Source organism: Neovison vison, chromosome 4, assembly GCF_020171115.1.
Source record: "Neovison vison isolate M4711 chromosome 4, ASM_NN_V1, whole genome shotgun sequence".
Classification (NCBI taxonomy): Eukaryota; Metazoa; Chordata; class Mammalia; order Carnivora; family Mustelidae; genus Neogale; species Neogale vison.
Genome location: NC_058094.1, coordinates 154,866,998 through 154,884,271, shown reverse-complemented (window position 1 = coordinate 154,884,271; position 17,274 = coordinate 154,866,998). Strand labels below are relative to the sequence as shown.

At 38.5% G+C, this 17,274-nt stretch overlaps 1 protein-coding gene across 1 annotated transcript in view; it reads left to right on the top strand.

The window, feature by feature from the left end:
* ELAPOR2 (endosome-lysosome associated apoptosis and autophagy regulator family member 2) overlaps positions 1–17,274 on the top strand; it is an 86,773-nt gene that overhangs the window by 26,085 nt on the left and 43,414 nt on the right. Inside the window, exons 6-9 of the mRNA XM_044245932.1 lie at positions 261–413; positions 1,030–1,118; positions 11,268–11,448; positions 12,759–12,887. Coding sequence (XP_044101867.1) covers positions 261–413; positions 1,030–1,118; positions 11,268–11,448; positions 12,759–12,887 — 552 coding nt within the window. The remainder of the gene's footprint in view (positions 1–260; positions 414–1,029; positions 1,119–11,267; positions 11,449–12,758; positions 12,888–17,274) is intronic.

The window sequence follows — 17,274 nt, the reverse complement described above, 5'->3', positions numbered from 1 at the left end:
TTTGACTACTCAGTTTATAATTTTGTATATTTCTGTCACATCTCACCCTCTTGTTTAAGTGTTTGCTCTCCTTAGGATGTTTAATCTATCCCAGTGTTTTGCACACAGTAAGTGCTTCCTTGGGGTTGAGTGGATGGGATAAAGGATCCTGGCTGACTACTACCGTTTCTCTCACTTGTGATAGAAGCAGCACGAAGGCGCTGATGTGGGTGTTGTTGGTGGGTCCTCCCTCCCATGCTCTGTTTTTCATTACCACACAGGGGTGGCATACACGTCAGAATGCTTCCCGTGCAAGCCGGGCACATTCAGCAACAAACCAGGTTCGTTCAACTGCCAAATCTGTCCCAGAAACACCTACTCTGAGAAAGGAGCCAAAGAATGCATCAAGTGTGACGAGCACTCCCAGTTTTCGGGTAAGACCAGGCTTTGCCAGCTTATGCTATTTGTTCTTCTCTCTCTAAATTTATGTTTGTTGAGAGTGTAGTGTGTTTAGCCAGAAGTCACAGACCAAATGGGGTGGGAAGAGTGTGTCAGAAACCAAGTGTTGAAGGGAATCAGTATTGAATGGAGAATATACGACTTCTTCTTACCCCTTTGTGAGTGAGTTTCCATTTATCACTTTTTCTGTTCCACACCCCACAGGGATCTATTTCTCCCCGTGCTTTGGTTATATGTATACTAATCTAAAAAAAATCATAATGTAATTTTACATGATTGGCTGGCATAGACGTGTGTTTGGAAAATTTCCATTTATTTCAAATTTACAATGTTCAATGATAATGGAAAAAATCAAATGTCTTATTGGAAAAAATTATGATGTTTCTTGTGTATTATGGGAACATTTGTTGCTCTAGGGTAAATGCAGGCTTTTATTTTTCTGAGGCCTAGCTAGTTCTTCCTAAATTCATCTGGTGTAAGATTATTTTAAATTTTTAGTTGTCTGGGTTTTTTTGTTTGTTTTGATTTTTTGCCTTTTTCGAGAATCACAACATAAATGACTCATTTCTGAAATGCGTTTCTGTGTTGCAGAGGAAGGATCCAGCCAGTGTGTGGAACGACCTCCCTGCACCACAAAAGACTATTTCCAGATCCATACTCCGTGTGATGAGGAAGGAAAGGTACAAGCTGTGTTCATCGACTGCATTCCCTAGTAATACAACCCTCTTCCCAATTGGAGCAGCAGTTTGTTCCTGAGACACTTAAATGAGTTGATTTATAACACATGTTTGTAAGTAGGACAGAGGAAATTTAAGAATGTAGATTCTCAATCCTGCTGCCCCGCTTTGATTTTACACTAGTACTTATTAGTGCTGTGGGCCACTTATTTGCTCCAAGTCTGCTTTTTCATCTGTAAAATGGGGCTCATATCATGTCTTACTTCACAAAGCTGTGCTGAGAACGTAAGACACCCTCCGGCTGCGGGTCCTGGCATCATGTCTGTCATAGAGCAAGTGCCCCTAAAGGACTGCTATTTTTAACACTTTTTATTTATTTATCTGATGCAGAGAGACAGACACAGTGTAAGAGGGAACACAAACAGGGGGAGTGGCAGAGGGAGAAACAGGCTTCCCACTGAGCAGGGTGTGGGGCTCGATCCCAGGACCCTGGGATCATGCACGATCTGAGCCAAAGGCAGACGCTTAATGACTGAGCCACCCAGGCGCGACACTTAATTTTTTTTTTTTTTTCAAAAATAATTGGATCAGGAGAAGCACAGCCCTAAAATGTGTACTGTGACTCACAGGATGGAAATATCCTGAAACTTCTCTTTAATTATTTGTTTCCTCAGTCGGTTTGATCAGTAAGAGCCATGCAGCCATAGGCAAATTCAGTTATGGCCGATGCCGGTGTAATTGTGTTTAGAAAATGCAGAGTAATTACCATACAGATGGCACTTTGCCAGAGGAAAAATGCACACACGAACCCTGCCCTGCGGTTGATGTGGCATTTTCTGTCTTACAGTGAGCCTGTAAAGTGTATGTCAGTAAAGAAACTGAGATTCAAGTGGCTGCTAGGGCATCTGAGTTGCCCAGTCGGTTAAGCCCTGGACTCGGGTTTCTGCTCAGGTCATGATCTCAGGTTGTGGGATCGAGCCCCGAGCGCCTGACTCTGTGCTCCTAGCAGTTTGCTTCAGGTTCTTTCCCCTTCTCCCCCTGCCCCTCTCCACTCACGCTCTTCCTTTCTGTCTCTTTCTCTCAAAGGAATAAATAAAATCTTAAAAAAAAGTGGCTGGAATGCAGCACTCTCTCCTTGCGTTTACATCTTTTATATCATGGCATTTAATTTCTTGACCTAGTTTGGAGATATGTACATGTCAGTATTGCTTTTCTTTTCTTCATTTTGTATCCTTCAGTTCTAAGCTATACTTTTTATATTTGTGTGATTATTAATCTCATCTTTAGTCCTCAAATTATTTTTAGGAATTGTCTTTTGAGTACTTAAGACCAAGCTCATTCTAGTATTTGTAGGAGAGCCATTACTTACTCAGAATAATTCTACTTAGAATAATTCAGAGGAAGGACAGTTTAAATTAGTGGAAAATTTTAATAATTAGAAGTATATGTATTATTTTTAATAAAAACAGTAACTCAAACAGTCATTAAATTAGAAGGAGTTTTGAAGTAAGATATCAATGGTCCTATAATAATGGCCAAGGAAGGATTATTTCCATTTATAAAATACATGCAGAGAGCCACTAAGATGAGTTACAGTTCTTTACCTAAACTTCTTTAAGTTAAACTTGTTTTATTAATAAGTAGGGAAAATTGAATTTTTTTTATTCTCTATACTGATCACTAATTCAGCATCACTGAAGCTTAAATGAATGAGATCTAATATACAAATGGTTCTTGTCTTTGCTGTGGCAAAAATATTCAGAAGTCCTATTTTTATTTTGTCTATAAGTAGTTTATTACATCTGTGAGTAGTGTGATAAAATTTAGTTCACCTGGGCCTAAAGGGAGTAAAACTATGCATTAAATGTAGAATGTACAGAATGCACACACACACACACACACACACATCCCTGTGTACACGTAAGCACCCACAGGCATGTTGTGTTCACATGTACACACAAACTACGTTTTCCTGTTGAGTCTAGGTGAACTCTGAACACGTTCTCAGTATAGAACAAATTGCACTTGCTCTCCATCAATTCAGTGATTCTTTAAAAAGTGATTTAAGACTTTTTTCAAGAGAGATGTGTCTAGCTTCAGGAGTTTAAAAAAAAACCAATAGAAGCTTAATTAACTGATACAGTAGAGAAATGTAGATTATAGATGGGAATTTTAATCTTTTTTCTGTTTCTGTTGGTTTCAACCTTTTCATGTGTTCTGGTTTCCTCTTTTAAAAAGATATTTTATTCTTGCTTGGCACAGCCTGATGATTTGCTGGTGGCTCAGTGATGTTTTCAGGTCATTCAATGACTGTGGCTCCTTTTGTCCTGTCATCCTCTCTTTGATGTTATTTTCCCCTTGCTTGGAGAGCATCCTCAAGGGAAGCAGCTACTGAGGTTGACAGACTTTGAACATAATCATGTATATGCCACAGGACTGGTACAGGTTTCTCTGCTCATTTGAAGCTCAGGTATTTGATTGCTTCCCCTCCTATAGGGAACATTTTTTCAGAGGTATTTTAATTAGTAACAGAAACCCTTCTAATCCTGGTTGAGAGACTCTCATTAACATCATGAAGATTGCGGGGTTTCTACTCACTCATTCATTTATTCAGTGAGTCTTCCTTGAGCACTGGTTATGTTACAGAGTACTAGGTGATGAGAGCAGAACCAAGGAGAGGCAGAAGAAGAAGGCAAGTGTCTTCATGGAGGCTAGAGCGGAAGTTGCCAATTTTTTGTTTGCAGCAGACTCCCATGGAGATTCCTGTCCCCATTTTTCTGTTTCAGTAGATCTGGGACAGGACCTGAGAATTGATATTGCTCAGAAGTTCCCAGCTAATTCTGATTCTGCTGCTCTAGGATCTCACCAATTTGAGAACAAGGGGTCTGGATTTCAGAGGAAGAGATGGTCTGTCAAAAGAAAAGAAATTATTTCCAGCTCTAGATTAGTGCCACAGCAGAGAAGTCTCGAGTGTTATGGGGATCAGACCCAGCCTGGGAAGGCTTCAGAACTGTGTGAACTCTTGGCCAAGGTGTGGAAGAAGAGCTTTTCTGGGAAAGGAGCAGGATGGTGATGATCTGATGTGGGAAGGAGCATGGTATAGCTGAAGAGCTAGTAGGGTATGAGTGTGACTGGACTGTGGGGGTGTCGAGGGGGTGGCATTAGCTGTATCTAATGGCATAGACTCATGCTAGAATGAAGAGGTTTTGTAGTGGTGAGTCACCTTGAAATTTTTGAGTATGTTTTCAAAATGTGCAGAGCCCTCTTTCTACATAAAATGAGATACACTCATATGGATGCATACACATGCACAGATTCAGTGCTTGACATTTGAGCTAAAAAAAATCTTGACCTTGGGGAGCCTGGGTGGCTCAGTCAGTTAAGCATCTACCTTCAGCTGAAGTCATGATCCCACAGTCCTGGGATTGAGCTCTGCATCGGGCTCCTTGTTCAGCGGGGGAGTCTGCTTCTTCCTCTGCCTGCTGCTTCCCCTGCTTTTAAAAATCTTAAAATTTTAAATTAATGCTTTTAAAATCCTAAAAAAAATTTTGACCTTGTTAATGGCCACATAGTCATCAAGAGAAGGCATCTTTTGATGTTAGCACCATATTTGATAGAGCCTCTCATGATCTCTGTACGGCTAAGATAGAGAACTGTGGACTAAATGATATAGTTAAGAGGATATATGTCTAATTGAGAAACTATATGTAGAATGTTTGACTTAATAATGTTTGACTTAATAAATGGATATATAGTTGATATTAGTTGAATGTAGTGGATATTAACTAGTAGTGTAGTTGGTATCATGTATTTGTTACAAGAATATAAATTCAATAACATAATTATGCATATCCTAAGTCATACTGAAAAGAATATGAGGACATATGAGTACAATCAATATTTGATTTAAAAATCCTCACCTTGCTTGAGGATATTGGGAATAAGTATGTTAAGTTGTAGAGCAATAACGCTGGGCAGAATGACAGAAGTAAAATTTAGAGAGACTCCAGTGTGCTAGCACATTGAGCTCAAATTAGCAAAGTCAACATTTATTTGTGTCAAAGTGTCAGATATAGAAGTATTTAGAAAAGAGAAAAAACTAACTTGCCAAAAATATTTTGAAGAGAATCTAAGCTTTAGAACCTGTCTTACCAAGTAAAACAATACAACAGAGATTGATTGATTGATTTTAAAAGATTTTATTTATTTGACAGAGAGAGATCACAAGTAGGCAGAGAGAGAGAGAGAGAGAAGCAGGCTCCCTACTGAGCGGAAAGCCCGATGTGGGGCTCGATCCCAAGACCCGGAGATCATGACCTGAAACGAAAGCAGAAGTCTAACCCACTGAGCCACCAAGGAGCCCCAATGCAACAGACATTTAAAGAGGGAAAAAACCTCCCAAGAGTACAAAGGATACTTATCTTTAATTAAGAGGGTTCAAGGCTAAAAAACAAGTTGCTCATTTGTTTATCATATCCACAAAGGTTGTCTTAGATCTGCTCACAGAAGTTAGAGGGATAAGGCAGTTTTGTCAGGGCATCTGCCATGTATAGACAAGGCTTAAGCTTTTATTTATTTTGGGTATGAGAACTCCATAGAAGTAATAACATGCATACATACATACATACATACATACATTTATCTATCTATCTTTTATTTCAGGGAGAAAAGTAATTCCCTCCCCTGTCCTGACTGTAGACAAATAAAAATTATTATTTTTATTATTATTATGTTCAATTAGCCAGCATATAGTACATCATTAGTTTCTGATGTAGTGTTCATCGATTCATTAGTTGCATATGACACCCAGTGCTCATCCCAACATCCGCCGTCCTTAATACCTATCGCCTTGTTACCCATCTCCCCAGCCCCCAACCATTCTTCCAGTGGTGTGGGATACTCTGGTTCAACAGCTTCATTCACCAGCTGAGCCCTACGGCTGGGCTGCCAGACTATGTTAACTCCTTATTCCTGTCAATGTCACACAAATCATTTCCTAAAGGGGAAAAGATGGTTACCACAGTAAAAAGAGAGTGATTCTGTGCTGGTTCCCAGAACTTGCCTACTCTTAAAAAACATGAATAGATCTGCCAAGGTTGTCTTGATGCTGGGAATTCCCACAGAATTTTTTGCACGCCTCTCCTGATATTTTCAGAGTGGTCATAGGTTTGCTGGGGTTTTGGTATCAGATCATTGTTGCAAATACAGTTCTTGTAAAGATGACCAGGCTCTCAGCTTCCTGTAGATAGAAACACATTCTTAATCACTTTTTAAAAAAAAAATCTGTCAGCTTAGTAGAGTACCCAGAACACAGAAGGTAATGAAGCATCTTTTGAATAAATTAATGAATGAGAAAGTTAGTGAGTGAATGTAAACATATTTAGAGAATTGTGTTTTGTCCTTGGCAGAGGGCTTGAGAAAATTTTGACAGACTGGGCAGAATTTAGAGAAGAGAGACCAGGATATTAAACTATTTGATATGAAATATGGTTGAAGTTGCTGGTAATTTTTTTTCAGGTTAGAGAAAAGACCACGGGATGGAAGAATTTGGATCATATTTCTTACAGGTTCTACTTGTCCCAAAGAGATTTGATCTCTTCTCTGTGAATATACATGACATTTCATGTTTCTCTTCGAAGTGATGATGGTGACCATAATTACGGAAATAGTAGTGACGGTATCAGTAGCAGAAGCATCAGTCACTTACGTAATTACGTGCACCCTCACTGTGTGTGTGCTTGTGTATGCAGACATGGCCTCTAATTCTTTTTTTCAAAAGCCGTGCAATTTAGACATTATTATACCCAGTTTTTAGACGAGAGAACTGAGGCTTAATGAGGTTAAGGAATTTCTGGAAGTTTATAGGTAGCCATAGCCGTAAGTCTTTAGACTGGAATTCTAACCCTAATTGTGTCTGCTTCCAAATCCAGTGCTTTTGCGTCTTCTTCACATATTTTCTTTTTTTATATTCTAGCACTTTGTGAACCCATCTTGTCACTATTTGACTGGAACCTCCTTCAGAACATATTGTCTTGTCAATATTTAAATTGCCCACGGTGTTTTCTTCTATACACAATACGTGCTTAATAAGATCTTCCTAAGTAGTAAGCTGAAGCATTTGATAGGAAATCACAGAAAAGAGGAAGCAGACTTTTCTGTATTATTCCATAAGGGAGAATTTGGGTGAAATTTTAGAAGGTAAATTCCATTGGTGCATAATGATGTTCAAACAAGCAGAGCTGCCCACTTCTGGAACAGAATGTTTTGTCAAAGAGCAAACTTGCAGCCAAGGCTAGAAGGGTGCCTGCCAGGGCAGGATGTTCTAGAAGGAAGCCTGGAGAGGGGACATTTGACTCGACGACTTAGTCATCCCTGAGGCTAGGAAATTGATGGAATATGTCTAGTACTTTCTTTGTCCTTTAATGAACTTCTCTATTACAAGTTATTTCAAATGTTCAATGTCTCTTATGCAGTACTTGTGAATTACATAGCAAAGTTAAGGTGTCGAGGACATTAAAAAGTCAGATATAGGGGCACACTGGGTATAGTGGGTTAAACCTCTGCCTTTGGCTCAGGTCATGATCTCAGGGTCCTGGGATCGAGTCCTGCATCAGAGCCTGCTTCCCCCTCTCTCTCTGCCTGCCTCTCTGCCTACTTGTGATTCCTCTCTCTCTGTGTCAAATAAATAAAATCTTAGAAAAAAAAGGTCTGGTATAAAGGGATATAGCTCTTAGAACAGCCTTTCTTCATACGCAGATTAAGTAAGTCAAATGTAATTGGGAACTGTTTCTGAATTACGATGATGGGGAAAGACCATGGCGTTTCTCAGTGATTAGGGAGTTCAAATTTGTAGAAATTAAAATTTCATGATAGTCTTCCTTAAATTATTTTTAAAAACAGCTTTATTGAGATTGAATTGTCATATTACACACGGTATCCTTTTAAAGCCTCTGTTCAGTGTTTTCAATATTTTTGCCTGCATCTAATGTTAGAACATTTCCTTGCCTAAGGCCCTGGCTACAGTCTCCAGGACCATGTTCCATCCCCACACTGTCTTCTACATAGAGGAAGAAGAGGGGCTTTGATGCAGTTAGGGAGGGAACAAGGATGTAACCACAAGGGAAAAGAGAAAACAGTAGAACCTTCATAGAAAAGGAATCCAAGTGGATGCTGATACATAGACGGTCGAGCTGAGGAGAGTCTTCGAGCGCTTTGGACGTTGAACATGGCTTTGAGGGAGGGAATGGACGCAACTTGGCAGGATGGTGTGGGCCCATCAAAGAGACAAATCATGAGGGCCTAGTGTCTTGTTTCTGGAAAAGATCAAGGATTGGGAAAGTCAGGAAGGCAATAGCCCACATACAAGTCAGAACATTATAGACTGTAAGGCAGCAGGCTGGAGTGGCAGTTGGTAGACTGTAAAGCACATGTCATTTGATTCTGATGAATTCAGCCAGTCTATAGATGTGTAGGGACATTTCAAGCAAGAAAGCTGGCAGCCATGGACAGATACATTCTCAAAATTTGTCTAAATTTTAGTCTTCCCAGTCCTGTATTTTTTTTTGACATGAGAATTGATACCTACATGTGTTTCTCTAAAATATATTTTATTCATACTTAATATAAAATACTCAGACTCTATAGGTTTTCTCTAATCTTACTCGCAATCTGATAGATTTTGCTCTATTAGGGTTTTTTGGTTTAATAAAATATTTCATTATTTTATCTCGACTTGCCAAAGAATGAGTTGATTATTGGTTTTTCACCTGCACTGTGAGCCATCTGGCGCTAATATCATTTATATTATATATAAATATATATAGCCATCTGGCGCTAAATATCATTTATATTATTATCTTTCCCCAGCCAACTCCACTTGATAGCATCTGTCCCCAGTAGAAAGAGAGGCATAGACTCAACCTGCCATGTAAATCAAGAGGTCTCATAAATGCAACTTTTGCTGTAGAGCATTTGAAATTTGGCTTCTCACTGTTTAAATATTTAAAGGTGGCGCACATTTTCTAATTTTTAAACATTTACTGTGCTTGGATTCAGAATCATGTGGTCAGCTGACTTGTCAAAAATATATTTCCTGGGGCGCCTGGGTGGTTCAGTGGGTTAAGCCGCTGCCTTCGGCTCGGGTCATGATCTCAGGGTCCTGGGATCGAGTCCCTCGTCGGGCTCTCTGCTCAGCAGGGAGCCTGCTTCTCTCTCTCTCCGCCTGCCTCTCTGCCTACTTGTGATCTCTCTCTGTCAAATAAATAAATAAAATCTTTAAAAAATATATATATATATATATTTCCTTATTTTACTATTTTTACCCTAACTGAACTGACCCTTCTTGAGTGTTACGTCACTCTTTATGAGTTTTGCCTAATTCTTGGGCAAGTTGTTCAACAGCTCTTACCCACAACTTCCTCATTTATAAACTTGAGGACAATAATAACGACTTCCCACAGTGGTGGAGAGGCACGCAAGGGGTGCCCCCAGGATCAGTGCGCGTGCTCAGCCTCAGCGCCACCCCCACTCCCATGCAGGAACTGCCTATTTTCAACAGTGCAATAGCTCACACCTAATACACTGTGATTTTAATTCATGTCAAAATAAATCAGTAAATCTGTGACTTCCGTGGGTGGGAAACTTGTTCTCTCTACTTGCTAAGCTGGAGTTTTAGAAAGACAATCCCCCAGATATAATAATATTTTATTTGCTTAGATTCTCTGAATTTTGTACACCCTTTTACAGAGGAATTGAGAACCCCTTATGGATACAGGATCTAGGTAATTTTTTTTTTTTCAAGCTGTTGAGGAAGCCTTAGCAGGAGCGGCATCATTTTACAGATGGGTAGAGAGGCAGTTGGGTGCAGTGACTGGTTGAACTGTATCATAATGTGGGCCATAAAATGAATGTAGAAAGAGAGTTATAAAAGGAAAAAATATGTTATTTATAATTCTGTTGAGACATCTACCTTTTAAACCATTTCCTTAAGTATCCTTCTTCAGATAAGGTAATTTGCTCTTTCATAAGAGAATACCTGAGAATAAAATTGAGTGGTCTAAAGGGTGTGCTATATTTAATTTCCTATTAATTGAAAATAGCTATAAAGAACTGCCTTTAATTTTGTTTCTCCATCTTCAGTATTAGACTTACTATTGCAAGTTGTTTTAGAGGAGAAAACATTCTTTCATTAGATTATACGCCTAGTGAAGGAAATGGAGTCTCATTTTAAAAACCATAGTTATGAAAACTATAGTTAAAAACTATAGTTTTTCCCTTTGCATTTAAAATACCTTCTTATTTTTACTGAGCATATTGATTTTCTTTGTGAAATGGCTAAACCATTTAATTTTTCTGTTTTCACAAAGAGTAATTTTATAATTGCAACTTTCTGGGTTTGGCTGAGTTATAGCGATCTTGTGTATTTTGTGTCACATAGGGGTGTGTGTATATGTGAGAGAGAATGAGAAGATAAGGTTTAAAAGACTTCTGTCTTTTAAAGTAGAGGTTGTCTTAATTCTGATGGTAGAAGGACTTGCAACAGGTCCCAAAATTAGAAATATTTTAGCTATGGTTCTTGTGGTTTAACATCAGGTTATTAGAAAATATTCAGAGAGCAACCACATGTATTTGTGAAATGCAGGATTGAAATGTGAAGCTAGACATTGTCTTTTTAAAAACGTACCTTTTCTTTTGTGATCAGATTGTGCGAGGCATGGTGGTAGGTGCTGTGGGTGAGGGAGAGGAAGAGAATACTGACGGTCTCCAAACGGAAAAGGCAGTCTGCCCAGACGCCTATGTCATTAAGGAATACAGTGCGTGAGTGGCTGTGAGAATGAGATTATGGGATTATGTTATAATCCCGTATCTATACTTTGAAGTGGAATTTGATGATGATGAATGTGCTGATGGATGCTGTAAGGCCCACCTGTAGCTCATAGTAAAACATGTGGAAGTAACGGCCATTCTCCCAACCAAAGCTTTTTTCTTTTTATCTCATTCTGTTACGAATGGTTTAGATTCTTTTCACCTGGCCCTTCTGTTCTTTCACTATTTGACTTTTCCTAGGCTTTCTGTTTAATGTTTTTATTACTGAAAAGTTAAAGCAAATAAAGCATCTTATATGACCTGCAAGCTTTTTTTTCCCCCCCGCAGACACAAATTATGTACAAGTGGATAGAGCCCAAAATCTGCCGGGAGGATCTCACAGATGCTATTAGGTTGCCCCCTTCTGGAGAGAAGAAGGACTGTCCCCCTTGCAACCCTGGATTTTATAACAATGGATCGTCATCTTGCCATCCCTGCCCTCCTGGAACATTTTCGGATGGAACAAAGGGTAGGATGCCAGTTGGATCTTTAGCGAAATAATCTTGCTGGACTATTGTAACATTGTTCTTCATTGCTTTTACATAAGACTTATTTATAAAACATACTTACCTCACAGAGACTGAAGAAGAGTTGAGAAATATCATAATGAATTGTGAGGTGGCAGTGCCTTCTTTAACATACCACAAGGATAGTTTTTTCTAGGCATTTTGTGTAATATGTGTAATACCCTCTTCACTGGATGACTCACTCTGCCTTTGAATGTTGATAAAAACATTCCACCATAGGGAGGCCTGGGTGGGCTCACTTTGTTAAGCATCTGCCTTCAGCTCAGGTCATGATCTCAAGGTCCTGGGATCAAGTCCAGCATCGGGATCCTTGCTCAGCAGGGAATCTGCTTCTCCCTCTCCCTCTGCCCAACCTGGTTCCTCCCTCCCCCACTCATGCTCTCCCTCTCTCTCTCTCAAATAAATAAAATCTTAAAATAAAATCTCAAATAAATAAATAAAATAAAATCTCAAATAAATAAAATCTTAAAATTAAATCTTAAAAAAACATTCCACCATATTAAGTGTTAAGGATAGGCACTCTTTTTCCAGTGAGTGGTGTGAATAAGGATAGGCACTCTTTTTCCAGTGATAATTTATGCAAGTATAAATTATAGCCTCTTCTAATTCAGCTTTGGAATCATAAATTATGTTTTGTGCTATAGTAATAGCAAAAAAATTACTTGTTTTGAACATATGGCAGTGAAGATAGTCTCTTAATTTTTCATGATGTACAGTTGAGAAAATGTTAGTGCTTATCAAATAATATAGGAAGTGCTGCAGAGTTTGTTTTAATTTTGATAGACAAAAATTACAATGTATTTCAGTTGTGGTCATCTCTCTTGAATAATAGCCATGCCATCTGCTTACTACCCAGAGCCTTTGATAGATAGCATAAGAGGGACTTAAGAGTCTGATTAACTTGGTTTTGAATCCACATACAACAGGCAGCCATTAGTGTGATTAATCCAAGTTCCTTAAATCTTTTGAACCTCAATTTTCCCACCCTTAAAATTGTGAGTAATAATATCTAGCATGTATTCCTTGAACAGGTTATGTAAAAATGTGTCTAAAGTACTCTGGTATCAAGAGTGTTTGCTCAGTGAACATTTGTAATGACATGATTAATGCAAGTGTGTTGGATAAATTCTACTATCTCTCCTTCCTGCATTCCTCTCTGCTAATTAAAGTTTAGTAGTATTTAGAACAGAGAAAGAGGAAGATGTCCAGATGCAATTTAACTGTAATTATCTCCTTCACCTGTCTCTCATAGAATGTAGGCCGTGTCCAGCAGGAATGGAGCCTGCGCTTGGATTTGAATATAAATGGTGGAATGTCCTTCCTGGCAACATGAAAACTTCCTGCTTCAATGTTGGGAATTCAAAGTGCGATGGAATGAACGGTGAGTTCAGAATCGGCCTCCCGGACATATTGGGTCATAGAGGCTCTTGGGCCCAGCTCTCTAAAAACATACCAAGCGTGGGTATGAGGAACTTCATTCCTGTCCATTGGCTACTTGACTGCCTTCCAGCCCTCACGTGGAAATGGTGAACGGGGTGTCACAACCAGTTGACTTCTATGTAACAGTATGAACTATTTTGCATTTTTTTGGAGTCAACTTTGAAGTAGATATTCAGGCTCACCATTTATGGTTATAAATGTATTTAGAGTAGCTCACCAAGGGATGTAATGAAATCCATGTCACTTGCCATTTCGAAGAACAGAATGACAGCATTTCTGTCAGCATTGAGTCTGGCTCAGGACTGAGCTGTATTGAGAGGTGAGGTCAGCTAAGTCCTTTTCCCTGTGAAATCTATGATTGTGTGTACAAAATATATGTAAGCCCTACTTATTGAAAACTTGAAAATGTGACAGAGTTTTATAAGATTGTGGCTGAATTTTATTTGTTTCAATATTTTAAGACCCGAGAGAGGCTAACACTTAGTTTTCTGCAGTATTTCCTGGTTCAATGAGTGACAGTATCTATATGTGTATTTTTTCTTTTTTAAAGAGATTTTATTTATTTATTTACAGACAGAGATCACAAATAGGCAGAGAGGCAGGCAGGAGGGCGGGGAAGCAGGCTCCCCATCGAGCTGAGAGCCCGATATGGGGCTTGATCCCAGGACCCTGAGATCATGACCTGAGCCGAAGGCAGAGGCTTTAACTCACTGAGCCACCCAGGCACCCCTATACGTGTATTTTTGAACTTAATGCTAGGAGTAGCTGTTCACAAATACTAAGGTTTTATACCAAAATGCATCCTTTTACTTTCATCGTCTTATTAGCAATTTTAATGAGAACACTTTTTCTCCATATTACATTTTGTTGTTTTAAAAAATTCTTTTAAATTGCTTCTGTTTTAAGTCAGTACCTATCTGAAATAAGTATACTGGGGATGTAGGAAGTGAGGTGAACACATGAAAACGAAGATTGAAAAATACTAGGTCCTTGAATACTTCCACTTCTAGGAAGTTATCCTAAAGGAGAAGAAGAAAAAATACAGTAGTAATTACTTGACCATGAGGGTTTATGTTCCTAAAAGATCCCATGATTGAATTCTAAGTTGAAGAAGTTAAGACTTATGGAGGAAAAATAAGATTGGGAAGGCCAGGGAATTGAAAGAACTCATGAAAGCATCGATTGTGGTGTGTGTGTGTGCGCGCGTGTGTGCACGTGTGTGTATTCACTTACTAGTAAAGATTATGTGGAACTTTTACTTGATCTTTTGGAGAATTTGGTCTAACTCTCATGATAATACTCAATGGTAGCCACTTGCTTCCTCCTTTACTTAGAGGCTAAAATGTACATTTTTGATAGTTTTCAGAAATGTTTAATTGTTAATTTGAAAAATAGACATCTCTTCACTATTAGTGTGTGATATTAGAATAACAAATAGTCGGGACGCCTGGGTGGCTCAGTTGGTTAAGCAGCTGCCTTCAGCTCAGGTCATGATCCCAGCGTCCTGGGATCGCGTCCCGCATCGGGCTCCTTGCTCGGCAGGGAGCCTGCTTCTCCCTCTGCCTCTGCCTGCCTCTCTGTCTGCCTGTGCTCGCTCTCTCTCCCTCTCTCTCTGACAAATAAATAAATAAAATCTTAGAAAAAAAAAAAAGAATAACAAATAGTCATGTGAAAAATATAATACAAAAATGAAGATAAAATGTGATGTGTATTTTTATGCCCGGACAGTTCAGTATACAGCTTTGAGAGGAATAGCACTGACAAGAATGGGGACCAAAGTAAGAGGCCCAGGAATAGCCTGTGTCATGAGGGGATCACCCAGTCACGGGTTCAGGTGGATGTGCTTTGGCTAGCTTGACTTGTGTGACTTGGAGTACTTGGAGATTCATGTCTTCTCAGTCTGAATTGTACATAGTTGCAGACCAGATACACAGAAGTACATCTTCATGTATTGCAAGTTTGCCTTAAAGTTACCCATAGTTGGAGACAAGTTACTGTTTATGCATGAAGATGTTCAGTGAGCATTATCTGTAATAACAGAAGTTGAAATAGTCTAAGTATCCAGCAGAATATTATGTTTATGAAAGTTATGCTGTATTGATAGAAGAAATATTATGCAAACATTTAAAAGGGCAGTCATTTGGAAAACAATTTGACAGTGTTTCAAGAATTTTGAATGTTCTTCTTCAACCCATTTATTCCATTTCTTGGAATTTATACCTGGGTAACAATGTAAAGATGTAAAGAAAGAAATTATGGAAAAATATGTTAACTTTAGTGCTAATTAAGAGGAAGCAAACTAGATTTTCAACAATGGGATATGATTAATTTAAATTATGTAATCATGGAACCTATTGTTAAATCATTAAAATTAGATGTAGTAAGGTTTTTTAATGGGAAAATATTTTCAAAATAATACTAATGAGAAAAAATTCAGAAGATAGTGCTAAATAAAAAAACCAGAAAATAGAGTATCCATTAAAATCTAAGGTATGTTAAAGTGCGCACTAAAAAAAGATGGAAAAGAAATACATTGAAATGTTAGGAGGCTCTCACTTGGAAGTGGGAAGTTACAGGGAAGTATGAATTGCTTCATATTTTTTTGTTTAGTTTTTCCATATTTAACAAATATTCCTCCTTGATTCACATTGTTTTTCAAATCACCATAACAGCACAAAACATTGGTTTAAAAATATATCTATTTTACCTAGTAATTCTTTCACTGAGATTCTTTTCTAAAAAAAATACAGAAAAACTTTACCCAAAATAAGTTTATTATTACAGTGTCATTTATAGCACCTAAGAGGTAAAAACAATCCAAATGGTTAAATTGGGTGTGTGGTCAAAGGAGGTAAGTCCGTTAGTGTGATTGGTAAATAATGGATATTAATTATATCCGTCTACATGACACACTATTAATTCAGTCATGAATATGTTGGTGAAGTATTTATGCATAAAAATGCTTATGCAATAATGTTAACATATAAAGCCATGACACTAAATGTTATCAACAACACAATCTCAAAGATGTAAAAACCTATACATCCAAAGATAATGAAAGGAAACTACTCAAAATATAAGCAGTGGTTTTATTCTGGGTGATGGGGTTAAAAGTAAGTGTAGTCTTCATCTTAAAATTTTTCTGTGGTTTCAGAATTTTATAATTTATAATATGATTTCTGAAAACAAATAAATAATGGTACATGGGAGATGTTTCTCCTTTCCTCATTTAATGTGGCCATTTCAGCCTGTGGTATGTTGATTATTTCTATGCAGAGGACAGATCTCCCATCACCTTCTATTTGCAGCTCTGTCTCCCCATTCTCTTGTCAATTGTTAGCATATGCTTCTCCTTCTTATAGGTTACTGACCCTCAGTGAGGGGAGACGCAGCCTTGTCTTCCTAACCCTAGTGCTTCTCATGGTTCTTGGCAGTCCATGAAGGCCTCTCGGGTGATTAAGTGAATGAATGCAGAATAGTAGTTGTAAATTAGGGACCAGCAAGACAGCAAACTATAAGAAAGAACTCTGGACCCCAAAATCTTCTTCTTTAAGTAATTTGAAATTTCTAGTTTCTGTTGGTTATTAGACGACTAAGATTTTCCATTTCAGTTTATTAGAAAAGATAAAGACTATCTATTTTAGTTTTAAAAAAGCTGAATTGAGAAAACTGTTATTAGGTTTCCCTTAAATAGATTCTGTGCAAAAATATGCATTACTTGATTCTTCCTGAGGAATCATATGGAATGTCTTTATTGATATTAGGAGTCTGTCTCTGCATGCAATTTACAACTGCAGTGTAAACATAGGGAATTCTTTTGGAGTATTTCTAACTTTGGAGGGGATGAGGCAAGATAGTAGAAGCCTGGGGGATCTCATTTCATCTGGTCCCTTGAATTTAGCTAGATATCTATCAAATCAATCTATGAATTCAATCTGAGATGTAAGAAAAGAATTCCTGGAATTCTACAAATAGAAAAGTAACCGCTTTTTGCAAGGCAGGAGGAGCAGAGACATGAATCTGAGGTGATGTATTGGAAGATAAACCATGGGTAGGGGTAGGAGGGAAGGAGCCCCTAAAAGCCAGCTCCTGAAAATATAGTCCCAGCGTGCAGAATTGGAACTTTTATAATTCTGCTCCGGGGAGAGACACTCCTGCCTGAAAGGTGCTCAGGTCATGAAGCTGGGCAAAGTCCTAGGTGGGACAGTGTGGTCTCAGGGTCCCTGAGGTCACAGAAAGAACGGGGGTGTCTGAGCTGACAAAGTTCCCAAGCACTAGAGTGGGGAAACTGGCTATGGTCAGCAAGCCTGCAAGTGGGCTTTCAGTTG